This window comes from Panthera tigris, chromosome D4 (assembly GCF_018350195.1).
Source record: "Panthera tigris isolate Pti1 chromosome D4, P.tigris_Pti1_mat1.1, whole genome shotgun sequence".
Classification (NCBI taxonomy): domain Eukaryota; kingdom Metazoa; phylum Chordata; class Mammalia; order Carnivora; family Felidae; genus Panthera; species Panthera tigris.
This window is the reverse complement of record NC_056672.1, coordinates 12257228-12282296: the sequence shown is the minus strand read 5'-3', so window position 1 is coordinate 12282296 and position 25069 is coordinate 12257228. Positions and strand designations below refer to the sequence as shown.

The 25069-nt window shown below is 38.7% G+C and overlaps 1 protein-coding gene and 1 long non-coding RNA gene across 11 annotated transcripts in view; one reads left to right on the top strand and one right to left on the bottom strand.

Annotated features, from left to right (window-relative positions):
• Window positions 1-25069, bottom strand: part of CD4H9orf135 (chromosome D4 C9orf135 homolog) — a 206336-nt gene that overhangs the window by 152807 nt on the left and 28460 nt on the right. For 3 of the 10 annotated variants that reach the window (XM_042963634.1, XM_042963633.1, XM_042963635.1), the window contains exon 1: window positions 1492-1838. The exons of 1 other annotated variant lie outside the window; for it this stretch is intronic. In XM_042963634.1, the coding sequence (XP_042819568.1) occupies window positions 1492-1703 (212 nt within the window). In that variant the 5' untranslated portion in view covers window positions 1704-1838. 6 more of the 10 variants (XM_015535427.2, XM_007077473.3, XM_042963637.1 and 3 more) reach the window with 5 other exon arrangements.
• Window positions 2207-25069, top strand: LOC122232978. The gene is made up of 4 exons (XR_006210364.1): window positions 2207-3028; window positions 11660-11769; window positions 18916-18972; window positions 24741-25069. It is a non-coding gene; the product is annotated as an uncharacterized LOC122232978 (long non-coding RNA).

Sequence of the window (25069 nt, the reverse complement as noted above, 5' to 3'; positions counted from 1 at the left end):
TGTTAAATGCTTTTGCCAAATTAACTCATTGAATTTACTTTACCTCTGTGTCTCGAACACATAGCAAAGTGCATGACACATGAATGTTTCTTGAATTGAATTTATTTCCTTCTGCTCCCAAATGTTCTTTCTAAAACCAACAGCATGAGAACTCTACGTTTTCAGCAGTGACCAGATGACATCCATGTCGCACCACACTTCTCCCCCACCAAATTCCTCATCTCCTTCTCATTTATGTTCTTCTGTAGTTCTGCTATTGATATCTATGATGTCCACAAGTCATGGTAGTGTATAAGAGAGAAGCAGTTCTTCCTTGTCTTTAACAAAGTTCTTTCTCTTTAACAATCATTTCTAATAGTGATTTATATTATGACCTCATCTTCACGGAGTAACAAAATCACGCAAGAGCTAAGTGTTTTACTTGAGGTCTGTGAGGTAAGCCCAGTATGAAGCTAAGAGAGGATTTTCTATTTCCCTATATAGCGTTGGGTTCCAAATCTATCCAGCTTCTAACATTGAGTTCAAAATAGGCAGAGAGTCAGTTTTAGGGATAAGAAGTCAAATTAGGGGAGTGGACTTATAGAAAAGTGGGTAGGCTGTAGAAAGTTTGCACGACACAAACTGCAGGGCTCACATACATTACATGAGTGAATGGGATCAAGGAGGGCTTAGCCTTAGGGCTAGAGTCAAGTCAAATCAGTCATCTTTGTTCAAAGGCAAGTATAAGGGAGACAATCTTTTCCCTTGTCTCCACCCTCTGCCTCAGAATATCCCAAATACTCTGAAAGTAATTATTGTCAATAATACAGGAAAATGACCCAAAAGACAAAGTTCTAAATGCCCTAATGTCTAATTTTTTCCCAGTTGTCATGGTTTTGCTATTAGTCACTGCAATATTTAATAAAGCAAGAGAATCTCTAGGTGAATTTGAATTCCCAAACCCAAAGCAGATGAAGTAAATCAAATGCCTCCTGGAGTCAGGTGAGAACCTCTATGAGTGAAATTCCCAGAGAAGGAACTCCCATCTTATAGGGTAGACAGTGCTCAGTTCCAGTAACTGCAAGAAGGAATAAATCCTCTGCTGCCACGCCCTTCAACTTTTCAAGAGAAGACACAATCTTGAAGGTTTATGTACTATTTCTTAATTTTAAATGTGGGCAATTAATTAAAAAAAAAATAAATACAGTGCATGCAAAAAAAACCAAAAACAAAAACAAAAACTAAAACAAAAACTATGTCCATTGGCCTTAGCCACTGGGAGATGCCAGTTTGTAATCTCTGGCCAGTAGAGTCTTAGTGGCCTAGGGAATATTTAGGGACCTCTTTCAAATCATCCCGTATGCTTCACTGCCCCCAAGAAATGGCAGCCCTGGAGGCCATCCTCTGGACAGCCATCTCCCTCCTGCTGTCCCCTGGTGTCCTAATGGACCCTTCCTTTTATAAGTAGTTATCTCAGAAACGTGATTTCCAGGCCTCCGCAAACAGCCTCACCTCCATTCTCCGTGTGGGCAATCTACGACCTCTGGTAGACAGGAGCTGGCTGCAGCAGGTCTCAGTGTGTCTGGGGAGCTGCTTTTGGAGGCTTTCCTATCTCCTCCTGCTGCCCCAACTCCCAATGCCCTCCTCCCATCCCCACTTCGAAGATCTGTTTCCCTTTCTTTGGTCTCCCTTGTCACCTCTCCCAGTTTTTTCACCTGTCTCATCTTTTCCTTTCTCTTCTCTTCTTTTTCCCCCTTTTATTCTCTTCTCTGTTTATTCCAGCCTCTCCACCCTTGCCCTCTATTGCTGTCCTTTCCTCTCCTCCCCCATCCCTTCTCCCAGCGACCGGGGACTGCAGAGAGCTCGCTCACCAAGAATACACCAACACGGGCTTCGAGTACTTCTTGTGATGGGAGCGGAGGGTCAGGGAGCCCTTGCGCTCCAGCAAGTCCGTGGGTCCGAGCTCAAACCCGTATTGCCTACTGCTGCAATAGTCCTGGCAGAAGCTGTCAGAACTCTCCATGGATGACCTCCACATTCAGACCTAGGAGGATTTCTTTCTGCACCTATCATGCTCCCCAAGCCAGCAGCACGGACCAAGATTCGGCGTCTCTCATCTCCTGGGCAACCTGGGGCGGGGTCAATGGAGAGGGCGGGGCCACTGGAGGGGCGGATCCCTTAAACCTAACAGCCCTGGTTTCCCAGAGAGTGTGGGTTACTGATTAGAAAGAAACTACATTTCCCGGAATGCAATGAGGAGCGAACCGGCTACAGAGGGGTTGGGAGGCACGTCCTCGGCATTCTGGGATCTGGAGTTTCGCCCGCCCACCAGCCTATTTCTCAGAGTGACCGGTGGAGTTAAGGGGGATCCGTGGGTCAGTTAGGGGCTAAGGGGACTTGAGCCCAGAGCAGGTCTGCTCCTGCTGTACTTGCAGAAGTTCTTTTTTACCATCCATCATCTGTTGCCAGCACACCTTCAACTTACAAACATGTAAAGTTTAACCAAAAGGGAGCAAGGGAACCCACCCCTCAAACTCTAAAATATGTCATTTATATTCAGATTTTCTGAGAAGAAGGAGGAGCGGAATCATTCAGCAAATCAGCTAAAAAGTCTGAGGATGAAAAGGCCCTGACTAATTCCAGTTTGAGCTACTCTCTCAACCTAGAAAACAGGAGTTTCTTCTTCTGGGGGGCCAGGTGGGGGGAATAGGGTATGGGACCGAGGAGAGGGTTGGGTGGACACAAGAATCTGAAGTCCCTCCAGGCTGTAACACTGAAAGATCCAACCTTTAGGTACAGCTTAGGACTCTGGGGCATTCAGCTCCCCAAGACCTGCCAGTTCTCATTTTAACATTTGATATTTTATGACAACACAAATTCATCACGTTATTGTGTTGTTTATATGCGACAAGGATTCAAAATGATTACCTATGGCATTGCTTTCAAAAAATGACTGAATAGCTGTCTTGCAGAAGGAAGGTGCTTATTTCATCTTTGGCTTTCCAAGAGAGGAATATTTAACGCATTAGAAGTCTTCTCCCCAACTCAGGTGAGGACCATAAGAGCATTAGTGGACTTAATCACCGCCATCCCTTGGACCTGGCATATGCTTAGTACATAGCATCATTTCAGAGTATTGAGTGAACAAACGAACGACTATTATGTTAATCCTTTAGATTAACCTGGGCTTCAGGTTAATTTCAGAAGGGACTCACTTTAAGAAGACCACATGTACACAAAAATTCAAACTTAAAAACAAATTGAGAGATATTTCACAATACAAATAGATTCTACAGTTTGCAAAAAGATTTACTATAGCACTCCTGTAAATAGTGAAGTGCTCTTCTGGATCAGTTTTCACAAATTTAACTACACACAACTACTAAGTGCTTCTCTGTGGCCTGTGGTGCCCTGTGTGGGCGCCTGTGGTATGCTAAGGCCTCTATTTTACTGACAGCCACAGTTAAGTCACGTTATTTAAAACCAAATAAATAGTCCACTGTCACCAGCTAAGTGCTAGTAGAGTACTGAGTGCTGTTTTAGCCCTTTTCTTCTTGAAGGAATGAAAAGAAAAATAGAAATTAACTTTAAAAGGGTAAATAAGATCCATGTTAAACTCAATTCTGCCCAAAGCACAGCATATTGCTGTCAGTCCAAAAAATATTGCCATCATTACTATCATCTGTTTTTTTTTTAATTTTACTTCACCTATGCTTATATTTATTTTGCATATGCTTAAAGTGATGGCAACATAATATATTTGCAACCAAGATGTCAGGTCTCTGTAGCCAATCTGTGTCAGAGACAGAGCTGTCCAGAAGCAAGTCCTTTCTGTGGTACATGGTTACTACACAGATTTAAAAGTGTTTCAGTACACTGAGTAGCAGTGTATTAAGAAAACTCAACAAATAGAGCTTATTATTTTAGAGCTCCTTAAACCAAGCTGACAGGCTAGTTGCTTTTTTGTTCTGTTCTTTCCCCTTTACACCAACTTTACCAGCTTTACTGTCTTCTGTGACTGGTAAACACTTTCCAACATCCTTGTGTGGGGATACATGAGATTGACTCTCTAATATCCTCAAATTCAGATTCACTCCTTTCTCTTTGGATACACCAGTACATTCTGTGGAATTTTTGCTTTCCTGATTCCTTATTGATGAAATAAGAATAGAACAATATTTATTGCAGAGGGGTTTTATTACGGAAGATAATATATTGAAAGCAGGTGGAACAGTGCCTAACGGATGCCCAGTGCTCAATTAAATTTCAACTCTTACTGCTATTACTACCTCCGGACTTTGTCATTATCTCTTGGGAAAAGTACCCTAAAATGTGCTTGTTGTTTGCGTGGAGTTTCCTAAGTATCTTTTGTGTTTTTCAAGCTTTGTCTGTTTATAAGGTCTTTTTAATGAATATCTTTTTATTATATTTTAATGTGAAATGTAACAGTCTGAATCAGAAAAATGTTGGCAAGATATTTTGGACATGTTGCCAATGATAATGATGGTTTTATATTCATATGGAATCTTTTCTCTTCAAGACCATTAATAAGCTTTATGCTTTTTAAATGTGAATTGCTGATCCTCAATAGACTTGAGTTATTTGTGTTTTCCTCAAACTTCATCAAACCAATGAAGTGTGGGGATTAAAGCAATGTCTTCTCTTTATATTAATTTCTTGCGCCATAATATCCCTGGGGTAAGAAAATTATAGCTCAGGTGGCTGATACAGGACTTTTCTGTAGGAAAGTGCGACCAGACCAACTCGGGAAGTGGGAATCCCACCATGTGAGCCTACTCTAATAGATTTATCAGCCTTATCAGATCATTTAAGAAGTTGCCAAGAAGATCTGACCAGAACAGCAAACCTAAAATAGGTGTTTATCAGCAAGATGTAAACGGCCACAGAGGCAAACCTATTCATCTCCTTTCTCTTCCTGTCTTAACAATCATCTGATCGATTCCAGACAAGCCCCTGCCCAGTACCTTTCAAAGTCACTTTCAGCATGTTCTCCCCCCGGCATTAAACCTTCTTCTACCAGATGTCGTGCAATTAAGCTGAGGGAAAAAAACCAATTCTCTAAGAAAATTAGCTTCTACTAACTCCATGTTTAATCATTTAAATCTATTTTAAAAACTTGCATTTAAACTGTTTAACACTCAGAAGTTTAAGATTAAGTATTTGTGTCCTAATCAAGGATTGATGGCATAGTATTTTTTTAATTCTCTAGGAATAGGGAGCTCCTGTCACCCACTCTGTGCACATCTTGAGGTTCACTTTATAATATTTGATATAAAAAGTTAGAGTCCACTTGCTATGTCAAAATGAGTGAGATGTCTGGTCCTCCCCACTGCCTCCATGCTCCCTCGTCCGTCTTTCTCTCCTCCCTCCTCCTTCTCCTTTTCCTTTGTCCACGTCTCTTCCCTTTACCCCTTCCGGTTCCATGCTCTATTCCTTCTCTTCTTCTTCCCTCCCCTTCTTTCTCTCTCTCCTCCTTCCCTCTCCCTGTTTCCTCCTTCTCTTCCTCCTTTGAGAAGTAATATGGATTTCAGAGTCAGAATCTATTGCTGAGCAACCAAGAGAATCTGGTACAACTCAGTTATGTGAAAAAATATGAAATAAAAATAATAAGATACAGATACCAGGGCCAAAATTTATATGAATAAGCTCATGTTTAATGACCCAGGAACTCTCAAAAGAATCAACTACAACCAAAGCTTCAATCTTCTTTCCTTTCCTTTAAGTATTCATAACTAGCAATGATCTTTTTAAGAATGAATTTAACTTTGAGTATGATTTCTCCGTGCTTCTAATTTGGGTTGCAAACCTATTAGACATTGACTTGCTCTCAAATTATTATTATTAACTAGTATATTGATTAAGTGCTGTCATGCAACAGGCATTATTTCTAGAACTCCTACCATGCGCACAGGGGATTAATTTATTAAATATTCAATGTATAGTATTCTATAATTCAGCATTTCTCTTATTTTGATAGCCAATAAGTGAGATTCTTTGGCAGAATTGTCCATAACTATAATGATAAAATTTTAATGTCCTGGATTAGTAACGACATGCTCTAACATAAATGTAGATTAGGGATTTCTTTAACATCCTACAGATTGAATACCTTTAATTATTCAAAGACCAGATATCCATTTTCACAACTTATCTAAACCCATGGTTTTCTTCCTTTTCTCTCCTGTGCTGCTTTGGTTTCTTGGCACCTTTACTGTTTATTGGCAACAATGATGAGACCATTTGGCTACCAGTTAACCGTTCTTATGAAAGGAGTGGTACTTGAAATTAAGTTCAATATCATCGTGGCTTTCTTTGTTCCTCATGCTCTTTAATCTGGATAAAGGAACATCCTCACCCAGAGAAGAGGCTTAGAGAAAAGAAACTGGATTTGGGCTCCCTTTGCTCCTGATGGTGGTGGACATTTTCCCACGTCCCCACAACACCCACCCCCAGCTGCATGGTGAGCAGGCTGGTGAGAAACCTACTGAAAGTCTTCCCCCAGGGGACCAGGTATGTTCAGGATGTTTCTGGCTGTGGAGTACACCAAACACACAGCTGAGGATGTCACAGTCTGAGGTAAAGGTTGGGAGCTGAGGGAAGAAGCTGGAGAACTGCCTGAACCTTGAAGGACTTTCTGAGTGTTGCATGATTTTGAGTTTCTGGTGTTCTGCTGGCATATATGTCAGACTTGTGGTGCTATTTCCTCTGTTAACTAAATCTCTTTCTGTAGCATCGTGTTTAGGTTGCTTTAAACTAGGGAGGCTGAGGCTATTTCTTTCTTTTTAAAGATTATTTATTTATTTTGAGAGAGAGCGAGAGAGAGAGAACATGCACACAAGCCGGGGAGGGGCAGGGAAAGGAAGAGAGAGAATGCCAAGCAGGCTCTGTGCTGTCAGTGCAGAGCCTGATGTGAGGCTTGATCCCACAAACTGTGATATCATGACCCCAGCCACGATCAAGAACGGGGTGCTTAACTGACTGAGCCACGCAGGTACCTCAAAGGTCATTTTCTAAAGGGCCAGGAAGGAACTAAAAGCAAGTGCAATAACATTAAAAAATAATAATAAAGGAAGGAGACTGAGAGTAAGGATTATCTTTTCTTTTTTTAATTTTTTTTTAACGTTTATTTATTTTTGAGACAGAGAAAGACAGAGTGTGAACGGGGGAGGGTCAGAGAGAGAGGGAGACACAGAATCGGAAACAAGCTCCAGGCTCTGAGCTGTCAGCACAGAGCCCGACGCGGGGCTCGAACTCACAGACTGTGAGATCATGACCTGAGCCGAAGTCAGACCCTTAACCGACTGAGCCACCCAGGCGGCCCGAGAGTAAGGATTTTCAAGACCAGAAGAGCATTTACTCTTTTGGCACCCATTTTATGACCAATTAGTACAGTTGACACTTAAACAACTCAGGTTTGAACTGCACACGTCCACTTCTGTGAGGAATTTTTTTCAATTAATATATTGGAAAAGTTTGTGGAGATTTGTGACAATGTGAAAAAACTCGCAAACTGTGTAGCCTAGAAATATCCCCCCCACCAAATTAAGAAAACAGTAGTATGTCCGAATGCATAAAACATAGGTAGATGCTAGTCTCTTTTATCATTTACTGCCACAAAATATATACAAACCTGCTACAGAAAAGTTGAAATATATCAAAGTTTGTGGACACACAGAGCATTCATGGCACCATTTGCAGTTGAAAGAAATGTAAACAAATGTGAGAATGCTATATTAAGTCATAACTGCAGAAAACAAACTACATACTGCACTATAGCAATAATTTGGTAGCCACCTCCCGTTGCTACTGCAGTGCGTTCAAGTGTTGGGAGCATCCTCCTGAAATGCCCTGTGACGCTAATCATCTCTGCTTGAGCAGTGTGGCTCTCCAGTAAACTGCATCACAGTAAAAAGCAATCTCTCATGGTTCTCAAATATTTTTCATTGAGTTTAGTGCAACATCATAAACCTTGAATAACACCAGGGGACCCATAGGAAATGCCACTAGTGATGCTGGAAATGTTCCCAAGAAGTCATGACGTTACATGAGAAAGATGATTTACTTGCTATGTCTACAGATTGAGGTCTGCAGCTGGGGTTGCCCACCATTTCAAGATAAATTAACCCAGCATAAGGGTGCAATGTTTAAAAAAAAAAGGAGATTTCTGAAGCTGCCATTGCAGCTATGCCAGCAGGCACGAAAACCTTGCACTTTCTTTGAAATACTTTTTTATATCATATCGAAAATGCAGCTTTTATATGGGTGCAGGATTGCTATATGAAAGCCACACCTGTCAACTCTAATATGATTCATGAAAAAGCAAAGTCACTCTATGACAAGTTAGAACAAAAGGAAAGTGAAGAAACTAAAGCTGGAAAATTTAATACCAGCAAAGGATGGTTTGATAATTTTAAAAAGGTTTGGCTTTAGGGGCATCTGGCTAGCTCAGTTGGTGGAGCATGGGACTCTTGATTTGGGGGTTTTAAGTTCAAGTCCCACCTTGGGTATAGAGATTACTTCAAAAATAAAATCTTTAAAATAAAAGGTTTGGATTTAAAAAATGTCAAGGTACCAGGAAAGGAAGTTTCTGCCAACCAAGAGGCCACAAACAAGTTCCCAGACACCATAAAGAAAATCATTGAGGAGGAAGCAGATCTGCTTAAACAGATTTCTAATGCAGAAGAAAGTGCCCTATTCTGGGGGAAAAATGTACAAATGTACTAGTAAGGAAGAGAAGTTAGCACCAGGATTTAAGGCTGGACAGGAGAGGCTGACTCTACAGTTTTCTGTAAATGCAGTCGGGTTTATGATCAGGACTGTCCTAATCTATAAGGCTGCTAACCCCTGAGCCTTGAAGAGAAAATATAAACACCAGCTTCCAGTCTTTTGGTTGTACAAAAAGAAGGCCCAGACAACAAGAACCCTTTTTTCTAAATAAGTTCCATTGTGATGCTTTGTCCCTGAAGTCAGGAAGTACCTTACCAGTAAGGGACTGCCTTTTAAAGTTCTTTTGATACTGGACAATGCCCTTGGCGACCCAGAATCCCAGGAGTTCAACACTGAAGGTGTCAAAGTGGTTTACCTGCCCTCAAACACATCGTCTCTAATTCACTCTAGATCAGGGTATCCAAAGGACCTTTAAGTCTCATTACATACAGTACTCTATAGGAAGAGGAGTCAATGCTATGAAACAGGACCCCAAGAACATCAAGAAAGTCTGGAAAGTCTACACCATTGAAAATGCCATTATTGTTACAAGAAAATGCCATGGAAGACATCAAGCCCTAAACAATAAATTCCTGCTGGAGAAAACTGTCCAGATGTTATTCATGTCTTCACAGGATTCATGACAGAGGCAATCAAGGGGGTCTAACCCTAACCCCCTCCCCATTGTCTAAGGGTCAACTGTAATTGCGTTAGTGTAAATTAGGTGTGGAGCTTTTCCAGGTAACACTAATAATTTCTAGTTAAAGTTTCCCTAATTATAGGGACTCAGCTAGTACAGTTTTGATGACAAATGACAGAAAACCAAATCAAACTAGTTAGGACAGAAAGAGGAATTTATGTACTCACGCAACTGGAAACTCCAAGGGCAATTCTGGTTTCAAGCACATCTGAATCCTAGGGGTTGATGATATCTCAGAATGTTATTTCACTATTTCTTGGTTCTGTTTTCCCTCTTGGGTTAGCTCATTCTCAGGCAAGCTTTCCCCAAATGGCCACCAACTTACATTGCTCCCCACTCTCTTACAACATAAAGTGCTTCCCTTTCCTCCAGCTCTAACAGAAGTCTTAAATGCTTATTGGCTTGACTTGACTCATGTGATTGTTCTGAAATCACCAGGGCAAGGCCCAGGGTTGATGTAATATACTCCCCAGCTTCATCTGTGTCATAGGCTCCCCTCCAGGGGGAGGTCTGCCCTCTCTGACTAATCTACACTGAAAGTACGGGATTGGACTAAAGGGAAAAACAGATCGCTATTCCCAAATTAATGGGAAAGCATGCCTGGTAGGCAAAAACAACAGATACCCACTGTAGACAGTAATAATAAGAGATCCCATCCATATATCACTTTATTAAATTTTTTTGCATACACTCTCTTACTTGGCCCTTGAAAAATTATGTGGGATGCATATTGTCATTTCTATTTCTAAGATGAATAAACTGAATTACACATCTATTTAGAGGCAAAGCCAGTCTTATATTCTTATCTTTAGACTCCAAGGAATGTTCAATGTTCTCATTATTATTCTTCTACAGACACTATACATATATTATATATATATATATATATATATATATATATATATATATATATATATATTTTTTTTTTTTTTTCCTTCTGTTTGCAGGATCCTGGTCTCTAGTAGGATTACAGGATTATGTCCTTGGCTAGGCTTTACCTCTGTAATTTTTGTCTCCTGTGGATATGTCATGACTTTTCTACTTAAGGCATTAAGTTGTTTGTATGTTGGCTTAGCAGTATGTTTCCAAAATTCTTCCCTTGTTAATTTCCTCTGAAATTATACAATTCCATACTCCTAAAGCTTTCATAAAATACAGTCAAATAGTTTGGGTCTCTCATCCCTTTGCCTGTCACTTGGGATCAAATTTCATTCTTGTCCTGAAGAACATCTGGCTCATATTTTACCTTTCTTTTGCTCTCATCCTCTCTGTGTCTGGATTGATTTTTCCTTTCTCAGAATAACCCCATCCCTTTGGGGTGTGTCCATTGTCCCGAACAAGACTATAGGAGTTGAGTCTTTCTTCCTCAGAGCTCTCTTGTCACTCTAGAATCCAGAGAATAAAAAGGGTACCTGGATTTCTAAAACATTTCAACATCAGCTTTTATTCCACAGTGAAAGGTTAAATGTATTGTTTTCCCTAAAGTGATGATTTTAGAACAAGTGTGATTTTATATTCATATAAAATTCTAAGAACAAAAATACCAAGATCTCAATATCCTTTACAAAAATATTCAAAAATTCATTTCTGTCAAGAATTACAGTTTTAATATTAAAGGAAACTACCCTGAAATGTATTTTAAATGTAATTATATAGCTCATACTGTGTCATCTATTCTCATTTACCAGTGTCTATTCTATTTAGGTTAAAATGAACTAAATTTCTATTTCTGACTGAACCTTATTATTACTGAAAAATGCATCATATTTTCTCCCAGTGTAGATATGCATGAGAAGAATATTTTGTGTAAAAATTAATTGCCTTTTTTTTTCTTGGCACATTACAAGGAGGACTATTTTGGAAGTAAAAAATATTAATGATTACTCTGATTCACCAATTGGACGTTTCTTCAATACTGTGACACAAAATTTCCTTCCATTGTAGTCGGAATGTGAGATAAATGTGTGTTTTTTCCAGATGGCTCTAATTCCTTAGTTTGTATCTAAATTTATAAGTCATGGAATAAACAAGCCTAGAATCTGGCTCCCTGGGACAGTGAAGTTTATTGGGCACAGCATCTTGGCCAAAGAAGTGTACTCCTGGCCTCTAAAATACTACTGAGGAGACTTATCTGACCTCTACACGAGCCCAGAGGAGAGAGCTCTCCCCTCACAAAGGCAGCCTGTCCCAATTCTGTAGAAATATAATCGTAAGTTCCATCTTATGTTGCACTAACATGAACCTTCTTGATAGATGCACCTATTGGTCCTGCTTCTGGAAGATAAAAGATAAGCTTTATTTCTCTCTTGTGAAAGATCCTTTCAGATATCTGAAGACAGCTAACATGCCTTCTCTGTTCCCAGGTAAACAAAATAAACAAACCTACATATTTTTCATGTTTGTTTTGGTTGAGGCTCTGGATGTGTATCACTTTGATCATGGTCTCCTTAAAAACTGCTTCTCAGAAAAGAGCACAATGTTTTACACTGACCAGTGCCAAGTACAGTGGGGGCTACTATTGTGTCCCATGCATTTGATCCTTTGCATTTATTAGCATAATCTAGGCATGGGAGAAAGGAAGTAAGGAAGGGTCCCAGACAGGGTGGAAGAGAGGTAAGAAGGGAGGAAGAAAGAGAAAACAGATGAATTGAAACAAGATCGGGGAGAAATAAATTCAAAATATATGTATTCCCTGAAGCTAAAACTAGGATCAGAACTATCATCTAGTGACTAAGCTTTGGACCTCTGGCAAGGCTGGAAAGCTCATATCAAACCTCCTGCATTAAGCCTGGGGCCTTTGAAGCAACAACTGATGGGGACTATGAAAATACAAATCCTCTCCCAAGCAAATATCCTCAAATCACACTCTCAGGTTCCCCCAGACTAATTAAATAAATGTGAGCTCATCAGATGTTATTGGTAAACATAGAAGGAAATTAGGATGAGCAAAACCAACAAAGAACAGATTTAGATCCCCCACTACAATCACCCCCCCCCCAACTCAAATATGTGAATTATTAGATGCAGCCTCTGAGATGATTCTGAACAGAAATTCCAAAGAAAAAAATCTTGGAATCATAAAACAACCTGATTAAGGGATAGATCACTGTCAAAAATGGTCAGAGAAACTTTTAACATGATCATGGGTGCATTGGTCAGCAGTTTCCCCTGTTCAGCACAGAAATCTGAAAGCCACAAAAATGTGGAAAACAAAATACAAATTTTGGTAAAATTAAGAGACTCCAAAATAGTTGTAAAGGCTGCTGAGCCTTTAAGATTCACGTGGCAGTAAGTGGAGAGAAGCCTATGAGCAATGTGGTAGGCAGAATCCTAAAATCCATAACCCCCACCAACATGCCTGCCCTCATCTAAGGGAGTATGAATATGATGAATGCAATATTACACCTGTGATTATGTTACATTACACGACAAATGAGATTTTGCAGATGCAATTAAGAGTACTAGTCAGTTGATTTTGAGTTAATTGACAGGGAGATTATCTGGGTGGGCCTAATCTAATCACATGAGCCCTTTGAAAGCAGAGAGTTTTCTGTCTGATGGCAGAAGAGAAATCTCTTTCATCAGTTTTCTGTCTGATGGTGGATCTAAAACAGAAGGCGTCTACCATATCGTACACCTGAAACTACTATAACATTGTATGTTAACTGGAATTAAAGTAAAAACTTAAAAAGCCAAAAACAAAACAACAACAACAAACACAGAAGAGTGCAAGGTGCTGTTGCTAGCTTTGAAGATGGAGGGGCTGTGTGAAGGATGAGAGTGGCTTCAAGGAGCTCTAAGAGTGGTGTGCCCCTGACAGCTAGTAGGAAAATGGAGACCCCGGGCATATAATTGTAGGGAGATGAACTCTTCCAATAATCAGAATGAGCTTGGAAATGATTTCTTCCATAGAGACTTCAGATAAGAGCCCAGCCCAGCTGACACCTTGATCTTAGCCTTGTGAGACCCTAATTACAGAACTCAGTGAAGCCTGCCCCACTTCTGGCCTATAGAACTATGAGCTAATGTTTTAAGCTATTAAATTTGTGGTCATTTGTTATGAAAACTAAAGTTATAGAAAACTAAAATAAGTGATATTTCAGAAAGTACTACTTTTTTTTAAGTTTTTATTTAAATTCCAATTGACATACAGTGTAATATTAGTTTCAGGTGTAGAATTCAATACTTAACATACAATACCTAGTGCTCAACCCAAGTGCCCTCCTTAATCTCCATCATTATTTTATCCGTTCTTCTACCCAATTCCCTTCTGGTAACCATCAGCTTGTTCCCTATAGTTAAGAGTCTGTATCTTGGTTTTCCTCTCTCTCCCTATGTTCATTTGTTTTGTTTCAGATAATTCATATGAGTGAAATCATATGATATTTGTTTTTCTCTCACTGACTTATTTAGCTTAGCGTAATACTCATTAGCTCCATCCACACTGTTGCAAATGGCAAGATTTCATTCTTTTTTATGGCCAATATTCCAGTGTGTGTGTGTGTGTGTGTGGGTGTGGGTGTGTGTGTGTGTACTAAGTGGAATATATATATATATATATATATATATATATATATTCCACTGTTATACATAAGAAATATATATATACATATATATACATATATATGTATATATGTGTGTATATATATATATATATATATATACTTTATCAATTCATCAGTGGATGGACATTTGGGCTCTTTCCATAATTTGGCTACTGTTGCTAATGCTACTATAAACATCAGGGTGCATGTATCCCTTCAAATTGGTATTTTTGTATCCTTTGGGTAAATACCTAGTAGCGAAATTGCTGCATTGTAGGTTAGTTCTACTTTTAACTTTTTGAGGAACTTCCATACTATTTTCCAGAGTGGCTGTACCAGTTTGCATTCCCACCAACAGTGTAAGAGGGTTCCCTTTTCTCCGCATCCTCGCCAACACGTGTTGTTATCTGTTGTTACTTTTGACTATTCTGACAGGTGTGAGGTGTTATATCATTGTAGTTTTTATTTCTTTCTCTGATGAGTGATGTTGAGCATCTTTTCATGTGACTGTTGTCCATCTGTATTTCTTCTTTGGAAAAACATCTATTCATGTCTTCTGCCCATTTAAAAAAATTTTTTTTAACATTTATTCATTTTTGAGAGACAGAGAGAGACAGAGCATGAGTAGGGGAGGGGCAGAGAGAGAGGGAGACACAGCATCCAAATCTGGCTCCAGGCTCTGAGCTGTCAGCACAGAGCCTGACATGGGGCTCAAACTCACGGACTGTGAGATCATGACCTGAGCTGAAGTCGGACGCTTAACCTACTGAGCCACCCGGGTGCCCCCCCCCTCCCCCCCGCCATGTCTTCTGCCCATTTTTTTAACTGGATTATTTGTTTTTTGGGTGTTGAGTTTGATAAGTTCTTTATATATTTTGGATACTAACCCTTCATCAGATATGTCATTTGCAAATATCTTCTCCAATTGCATAGGTTGCCTTTTAGTTTTGTTGATTGATTCCGTTGCTGCCTAGAAGCTTTTTATTTTGATGAAGTCCCAATAGTTTATTTTTGCCTTTATTTCCCTTGCCTCAGGAAACATATTTAGAAAAATGATGCAGTAGCCAATGCCACAGAAATTACTGCCTGTGCTCTCTTCTAGCATTTTTATGGTTTCAGGTCTCATATTTAAGTCTTTACTCCATTTTGAGTTTATTTTTGTGTATGGCGTAAGAAAGTAATGTTACAAAAGCAACATTCTTTTGCATGTTGCTGTCCAGTTTTCCCAGCAACATTTGTTGAAGAGACTGTCTTTTCCCCATTGCCTATTCTTTCCTCCTTTGTTGGAGATTAGTTGACCATATAGTTGTGGGTTTGTTTCTGGGTCTTCCATTCTGTTCTGTTGATCTATGTGTCTATCTTTGTGCCAGAATCATAATATTGATTGCTACAGCTTTGTAATAGAACTTGAAATCTGGAATTGCGATGCCTCTAGCTTTGCTTTCCTTTTTCAAGATTGCTCTGGCTATTTGGGGTCTTTTGTGGTTCCATAGGAATTTTAGAATTGTGTGTTCTAGCTCTATGAAAAAATGCTATTGGTATTTTGATAGAAATTGCATTAAATGTATAGATTGCTTTGGGAAATACAGACATTTTAACAATATATGTTCTTCTGATCCATGAGCATGGAATGTCTTTCCATTTCTTTGTGTCATCTTCAATCTCTTTCATCAGCGTTTCAGTTTTCAGAGTACAGATCTTTAACCTCTTTGGTTAGGTTTATTCCTATGTATCTTAAGGTTTTTGGTGCAATTATAAATGGGATTGATTCCTTGATTTCTTTCTCCTGCTTCATTATTAGTGTATAGAAATGCAACAGATTTCTGCACATTGATTTTATATCCTGTGACTTTACTGAATTCGTGTGTCAGTTCTAGCAAATTTTTTTGATGGAGTCTTTCGGGTTTTCTATATAAAGTGTATACAGTATCATGTTATCTGCAAATAATGGAAGTTTGACTTCTTCCTTGCTGATTTGGATGCCTTTTATTTCTTTGTGTTGTCTGATTGCTGAGGCTAGGGTGTCCAGTACTATATTAAATAAAAGTGATGAGAGTGGACACTCTGGTTCCAGACCTTAGGGGAATGGCTCTCAGTTTTACCCCATTGAGGATGATATACGTGTGTGTGTGTGTGTGTGTGTGTGTGTGTGTGTGTGTGTGTGTGTGTTTATGGCCTTCATTATGTTGAGGTATCTTCCCTCTAACCCTACTTTGTTGAGGGCTTTTATCATGAATGGATGTTGTACTTTGTCAAATGCTTTTTTCTGCATCTATTGAAAGAATCATATGATTCTTATCCTTTCTTTCATAATGTGGTATATCACATCGATTGATTTGTGAATATTGAACCACTCTTGCAGCCCAGGAATAAATCCCACTTGATCGTGGTGAATGATTCTTATAATGTAGTGTTGGTTTGCTAGTATTTTATTGAGAATTCTTGCATTCTGTGTTCATCAGGGATATTGGCCTGTAGTTCTCTTTTCAGTGGAGTCTTTATTTAGTTTTGGTATGGGGACAGTACTGGCCTCATAGAATGAATTTGGAAGTTTTCCTTCCATTTCTATTTTTTTTTTAATAGTTTCAGAAAGACAGGTTTTAACTCTTCTTCAAATGTTTGGTGGAATTCATCTGTGAAGCCATCTGGCCCTGAACTTTGGTTTGTTGGGAGATTTTCAATCACTGATTCAATCTCTTTGCTGGTTATCGGTCTGTTCAAGTTTTCTATTTCTTCCTGTTTCAGTTTTGGTCATTTATGTCTCTAGGAATTTATCCATTTCTTCCAGGTTGTCCAATTTGTTGACATATAGTTTTTCATAATATTGTCTTATAATTTTACTTTTGTGGTGTTGATTGTTATTTCTTCTCTCTCATAAGTGATTTTATTTATTTGGGTCCTTTCTCTTTTCTTTTATCAAAAAATCTGGCTAGGAGTCTATCAATTTTATTAGTTTTTTCAAAGAACCAGCTTCTGGTTTCATTGATCTGTTCTATTGTTCTTTTAGTTTTTATATCATTTATTTCTGCTCTAACCTTTACTCTTTCCCTTCTTTGGCTGACTTCAGGCTTCTTTTGTTGTTTCTTTTCTAGCTCCTTTAGATTTAAGGCTAGGTTGTTCATTTGAGATTTTTTTCTTGCTTCTTGAGGTAGACCAGCATTGTTATACACTTCCCTCTTATGACTGCTTTTGCTGCATCCCAAAGGTTTTGGACAGTTTTGATTTCATTTTCATTCATTTCCATGTATTTTTTAATTTCTTCCTTGATTTCCTGGTTGGCCCATTCATTGTTCAGTAGCATGTTGTTTAACATCCATGTATTTGTGGTCTTTCCAAATTTTTTCTTGTGGTTGACTTCAAGTATCATAGAGTTGTAGTCATAAAATATGCATAGTATGATCTCAGTCTTTTTGTACTTGTTGAGGCCTGATTTGTGACCTAGTATGTAATCTACTGTGGAGAATGTCCCATGTGACTTGAACATAATGTGTACTCTGCTGCTTTAAGATGGAATGTTCTGACTATATATGTTAAGTTCATCTGGTCCAGTGTGTCATTCAAAGCCATTGTTTCCTTGTTGATTTTCCACTTAGATGATCTATCCATTGATATAAGTGGGGTGTTAAAGTCCTCTGCTTATTATCAATGAGTTCCTCTATGTTATTGTTTTACATATTTGCGTGCTCTCATGTTGGGTGCATAAATATCTACAATTGTTAGATCTTCTTGTTGGATAGTCCCCTTTATTACTGGCCTTCTTCATTTCTTGTTACAGTCTGGTTTAAAGTCTAGTTTGTCTGATATTAAGATTGCTACTCCGGCTTTCCTTTGATGCATGATAAATGTTTCTTCATTCCCTCACTTTGAATCTTCAGGTGTCTTTAGGTCTAAAATGAGTCTTTTGTAGGCAATATATAGATGGTTCTTGTTTTGTTGTTGTTGTTTTATTTTTTTTTATTTTTTAACTCATTTTCCATTTTTTAACTCATTCTGACACCTTATATCTTTTGATTGGACCATTTAGTCTATTTACATCCAGAGTAATTATTGATAGATATGTATATAGTGCCATTTTATTACTTGTTTTGTTGTTATTTCTGGAGATTTTCTCTTTTCCTTTCTCATCTTTATCAATTTTGGTCTTTACTTTCTGTTGAAAGAGTCCCCTTTAATATTTCTTGCAGGGCTGGTTTAGTGGTCACGAACTCCTTTAGTCTTTTGTCTGTGAAACTCTTTATCTTTGCTTCTATCAGAAAGTTAACTATTTAAAAAAAAATCCCTAGAGATGATGAATGAGATCTGCAGGTACAAAAAAATGTCTCTAGTGAGCAGCACATGGGTTGGGAAGAAAGTGAGGTGAATGCTATCAGATTACCCCCTTATGAATGACATAAGAAGTGAGCAGAAAAGAGGTTCCTCATTTATAATGTCCAGTGAGCCTAGTTCTTATAATCTTTGCTAATAGGACATTTTGATTGCTCTTTTCTCCAATGTAAAGCTATGTCCTTTGTTTCATTTTAATTCTTTTGACTTTGAGTTACACTTGTTTGATATTAATACTGCAACATATACTCTTAGGTTATTTGTGTTTTCCTGGTACATCTTGGCTTACCTTTTTATTCTTAAGTCATATAGCATTACTTAGGAGGGAGTTCACTAATAGATAGAATATAGTCGATCTTTGCTTTTCAAAAAGGAAGTTTAAACCATTTTCCTTGGTTGCCATAACTTAGTTTTTGTCAAGTTACATTATCTTTTTCTTTCTTTTCAATGTTTTCTTGCTTTCTTTTTATCTCTGTCTATGGACCATGCTTTATTTACTATTATCCTCATTGACTTCAAAAGTATTTATTCAATTTTTTCCCATAGGTGCCCCAAAGTATATATTGTATTTTTAATGTTACTAGTGGTTCTTATGAAGCTTTTTCAACATATTCTTTAACTTGTGCTTCCCTGTTTTTCAAGATCAGGAATGGAATGTCACCTTTTGACATCATGTGAGATGACAATGTTGAGAACAAGGTATGCCATGAACACTTATTTAATTAGACTAAGTTGAAATTAGTTCTCATTTTTCAATCTTATTTGAAATTACTTGAAACATGAGACTCACACAATGGCTCAGGCAGCTGGAGGCGGGGGAGAAATTTAAACAATACCACCTCTGGTAAAGCAAAAATGTTTCTAAATGAATGGTAACAGAGCACTGCCAGAGTTTTGTTATTATCACTTAGTTATTATTACTTAATACTCATTGTTGGGAGCCACTGAAGTGCTACATTTTGAAATGTATGTATAAAAATCAGTTCAGTCATTGACAGTCAATCTCTCTGCCTGCTCAAATGAAACCCAGTGGGGAATGACTGGTTCGTTTACTTTTCAGTGTCTTTTGCTTCCTTATCTAAACTCCCATGTGTAGCAGTACCTCCACAACTCCCAGAAAGAGTCTCTGAATGCCTGCGTGTGGCATCCTGTCCAAGGGCAATTTAATTGTCAGGATATATCATCATCAAGTCCTTTAGCAAGTTGCCCACTTACCACTACAGCTCCATGAATGGCTTTATCAGGATGACACAGTCTTAATCACTTAAATCCAAGAGAGAATAATAGTAGAGAGCTGTTTCAAAGGTTCACACAGTGGTTGCATTAAGGGGTGTGGATAAAACATGATGACTATGAAGGTATTTTGTGAGAAAAATCAGTCATCATTTTAATTTGCCTTCCATTTCCTGCCCATATTATTTTTCCAACTGCAGGATAACCTTTATAGCTGATCCAAGGATTTGTTAGCATGACTCCCAGAGGCTTCTGGGAAAGTGACCTCTCTCCTGGCTCTGCGGTACTAAGTTTAAGAATATACTTGGATCATTGAGTACCTGGGTGTCTCAGTCGGTTAAGTGTCCAACTCAGGTCAAGATCTCATGACTCGTGAGTTCGAGCCCCACATAGGGCTCTGTGCTGACAGCTCATTGCCTAGAGCCTGCTTTGGATTCTGTGTCTCCCTGTCTCTCTGCCCCTCCCCTACTTGCTCTCTCTCTCTCTCTCTCTCTCTCTCTAAGATACATAAACATTAAAAAAAAGAATATACTTGGATCAGGAAGCAGCAGGTTGCATGTACAAATATGGTGAATAGGGACAATTCATGCTTAAGTTTACTGTATTGTGGTGTACTGACTCCTATGATTATATTCGGTGTTATATACATTAACAATGACCAGACCATATATAAAAACAGAACTCTGACCTACAACCTGCAACAACCTATCAAATCAACCAGCCCAGGAAGTCAGCCTACTATAAGTTACACCTGTGTAAAGTCACACTGCTATCTCTCTCTACTGATAGCCCCGGAAGCCAGACAATAACCCCAGTAACAATTGTCCCCAAATGACAATTTGATTAATGATGGACAATTCTCCTTGTATTTGTCCCCAACCTGCCTACAGCTTCTTCATGCCCACAGCTTCTAATCAGGGCATACTTGAAGCCTTTCCCACCCCCACTCTTCTGCCTGCCTTTGAGTATCTGCCAAAATGCAAGTGACGTGGCTGGCTCCCTTGCTGTAGCAAGCGTGGAATAAATAGCCTTTGCTTCTTCTCATTTGGTTGGTCTTTGTTGAGTTCCAGTATAAAGCTGAGCTTAATGAGGTGCTTCTGGTGTCAAAGAAGTGGTCCTCAGCACATCCCCAGGCTACTCTGCTTAGAGAACTGATCCAGTGTTATGCATTTAAGTCTAGATGTAAAGAGAAAGACTATTAACTCCCCCAGAAGGACTGATAAGATTCTCCCTTGGGTCTTATCATCTGTAACTATGTACGCAATGGTGAGGATTTCAGAAGCTAGAATCTCCATCTGGCCTGAATGATATTGCTGACCTCTGTGATGTCTATCATGACTGTGCTGACTTCCTTGTATACCCTTTAGAGAATTAAACCCTGCTTTATGTACCCAAAGAGCATGTGGGTGGTCTGTCAGTCTGAACTTACAATGACTCTGTCAATACAATGGTCATGCACACCCCACATCTCAGACTGGGTAGGTAACTGTTATATATTTTGGAATGAATATAAAGATTTTTGTTTTCTGTCCCAGGCTAGAATTTATAAATAAATGACTGTTTATGGTAGTATTTCTTAACCTGGTACCATTTAGAAGTGAAAGGGCAATATAGGCAGAGAGAGCAGCATAAGAAAGGCGAGGAGGCGGGACATATAGAGTGATGCTGTGCATCTCACAAAATAATACTGAACAACTCAACAATCTTGGGAGAGTGAGAAATATGAACTGATATTCCCCATTCTTCTGCCTTCTTAGCTTTGGGCTCAGAAGTCAACCAACTAATGTTTGTCAATAAAATCTTTGTCAATAAAATCTGTAACTCAACCCAAAGGTTGACATCATTGTCCCCAAGCCCATTTCACAATTTGTAAGCAGTTGGTAAATTAGTCATAGTGCTGATTATAGGGAAAGAGGAGTCTCTCATGTTCCAGACAAAAACTGATTTGTAAGTACATCCAGAGCTGAAGCTACAATATAGCAATTCATTATTTAACAAATCGTTGTGGGGACTCCAAAATGCGCCATATGGTTTATCTCTACCTTCCACTGTGCACTTGCAGCTTCTACAAGCAGAGGGATTAGTGGAAGGAAAAACTGAAGCCAACACCTTTGCCCTGAGGGAAGCCTTTTAAGACCATTAAGTTCTGAGTTCTCTTGAACTAAGGGAAAAAGCAAATCCAAGCAGGCTCCTCTGGGCTTCCAAGACATTTCCATCTGAATGCTGTTCTCTTTCATTCCCACTGCACACGGACCACAATCACGTTTGACTCTAAATGGAACCTTGACACAGTCCAGATGTCCATTTTCAATCATTTGAGACCTAAATATGTCAACAAATATTTCAGAGGGTACATTAGATAAAACACTTATTTGCTAAATATGAATGTCTAATTCTCTCTTTGCATTGCCAATTCCCTTTTTGGTATTAATCATGGTTGCTAACATTCATGTCATTATCTATAATAGAGCTCCCAATCTGTCAATTTGTGATTCACCATTCAAGTATCAGTGATTCTTTTTTTAACCTTAAGATTTTCCTACCTTATATGTATATTGTAGAAAATAAGAAAGAAAAAGAAATAAGGAAGGAAGAAAAGAAAGAAAGAAAGAAAGGAGGAAAGAAGGGAGGTCACTTAATACCAACACCACTGTTATTATTTTGATATAAAAATTTCCAGTCTTGTTGATGTTACGTAATCACAACATATATACTATTTCATAACTACTCAATAATATGTTAACACTTTTCTACATAATTAAACACTCTACAATGTAAAAGTTAATGACAGGAAAACATTTTTAGGTTTTGAATAGTCCACACAATGTCTCCTACTGTTAATAATTCATTGTTTTCTATTTTACGTTATTATAAGGAACACTGCTATTAATATCCTATTACTAAACATAGAAATTAACTTTATGGATCAAAAAGCTAAGCACAGCTTTACAACTTTTTTTCTATGTTTGTTTATTTTTTAGAGAGAGAGAGGCAGAGCCACGAGTGGGGGAGGGGAAGAGAGAGAGGGAGACACGGAATCCAAAGCAGGTTCCAGGCTCTGAGCTTGGGGCAGAGCTCACAAACTGTGAGACTTGACTTGAGCTGAAGTCAGACGCTTAACCAACTAAGCCACCCAGGTGCCCCAATATGACTCTTGATCTCTGAATCAAAAAGCCCTCCAGAAAGGTTGTAAGAATTTATACTCCCTCTAGCAGTGCATGAATGCGTTCATTTTCCCATATCGCCTTTGTATGAATATCATACTTAAGGAGGTCATTTTTCCTCTCTTTGCCCTTTCTTCCCTTTCTTCCTCTTGCCAACTGTTAATGCAACACTATACCAGGGTTTTGCTAAAAGAAAGGTTTATTTGTCTTGTCCACATTTCACCACAATGCATCCCAAGAACTGTGACAGATAGAATCTGAAGAATGTGATCCAGCCCTTCCAGGATAGATCAGGCACCTGTGGGGGGAGGGGAGGGAGAAGAGTAACAGAAGAAAGCCTGGCGGCTGGAGTGGAGGTGAAAAGAACAATGAGAAAAATGAAAATGGATCCTTGTGTGTTAATCTAGGAAAGACTCCAAGCAGAGTTGTAGGTGACTAAATGAGAAAAGTAAATCTATGTTTTACACCATCCTCTGGATACACTGTCCAGCCTGGACTGTATCCTTGAACTTCAGACTTACGTAATTAATGACCTATTTTGAGATTTACACTTGTTTTGCTATTTCTCTCATAATCACTACCACCAACATACACTCCATTAGGAAAACCTATTCATCCTGCCTGCAAGATATAGCTTGATTTGGTCCCCTTTTCTCAAATGATGACGGATTCTTAATTGTTTTCTGTGTTCCTATCATCTATTCTGTACACAGTAGCCAGGGAATGAAGAGTCACATTGTGTCATCTTCCAAATTAAAATAATTTAATGGCTTCCTATGACTCTTAGAATAAAATCACAACTCCTCATGTGGCCTACAAGCCTTTACTCATGAGTGGGATCCTGTCTACCGCTCCACACTATGAAACACTAATTCTCACCAATCCCCATCATTCTGCACCAACCACACTGACATGGTTCCTGCTTCTAAAGCACACTGAGTTCTTCCTCACACTGGAACTGTTGTTTTTGCTGTCCCACACCTTGATTACTCTTTTTTTTTTTTTTTTTTTGCATGAGCAGTACTTCTCATCCATCATGCCCCTCTTCAGAAAGAGCCTCCTTGACTACTCTACTAATGTTGGCTTCAACCACCAACCCATTTACTTTCCATCACACAATCCTACTTTTCCCCTTTGTTAGGAAACCCAAACAACTTTGTCTCCTTGGTCATTGTCTTCTCTAGAATGTAATCTTTATGAGTCCAATGACTTATTTTGCACTGACCTACTATATCTCTAGCAACCTAGTAGAATGCCTAGCACATTGTTGACACTCAAAAAATGTTTCAGAAACATTTTTTGGAAGTAAATTAATGGGAGGTATATGCATAGTCAAATAAAATCATATTTTCTTCGTGGTAAAAGACTTTTCTCATGTGCACATACAATCATAAGTATAACCAAGGAGTTATTTGATTTTTAAATATTTTTAAATTTGATGAAAAGAAGCATGGCATTGTTGAATAGTCTAAAAACTATTTAATCATTGTGTCACTGGAAATAAATTTTTTGCAAGTTTTCATTATTATAAGCCATATTACCATATATAAACTTGAAGCTAATATATAATTAAAATTTCTTACTAAAGTAGCTTTGCTTGGTCAAAATCTTTCTATATTTTCATCAAATTTCCCTGTCAAAATATTAAACCAATTGATTTCCATCAGTAGTGAACTAAAGTTATATTCTTTTCATTTTTTAATGTTTATTTATTTTGATAGAGACAGAGTGTGAGCAGGGGATGGGCAGAGAGAGGGAGACAAGAATACAAAGCAGGCTCCAGGCTCCAAGCTGTCAGCACAGAACCCGGCTCAGGGTTGGAACTCACAAACCGCGAGATCATGACCTGAGCCCAAGTTGGCCACTTAACTGACTGAGCCACCCAGTGAACTAAAGTTCTTATGTGCATATGGTGTATCAGCCTGCATTCAGCCAAAAAGAACAGAGAGCCGAATGGAAACTAGTTAGATTGGGAACATATCTCATTTAACAAAGGATCGATGGTAGAGCAGTTTTCAGGATCACTTGATTAAATGGCTTAATAATGTTATTCTTCTACTTTGCCCTCAGGTTGATTCCCCTCAGGATTACAAAACAACTGGAGCAGTTCTAGGTTAAACATCCCAGCAAGACCATAACCACATGTAAAAATGGATTATATCTCCTGGTGTCTCCTTCCTAGAATGAGGAAGTCTTTCCCAGGAGACCAAGAGTAGACTTACTTCAGTTCTCATTGGGTAGAAACTGGTGACATACCCTCTCCTGAATAAATCACTGATAAGGAGAATGGAACTACCAGGAAGAGTAATAGTAATAGCTAAGTCTTAAACCAGTCTGGATTTTATCCTAGAGTAAACATGAGGATTCTACCAGTAAGGAAGAAGTTGAGGTGGGGTGGA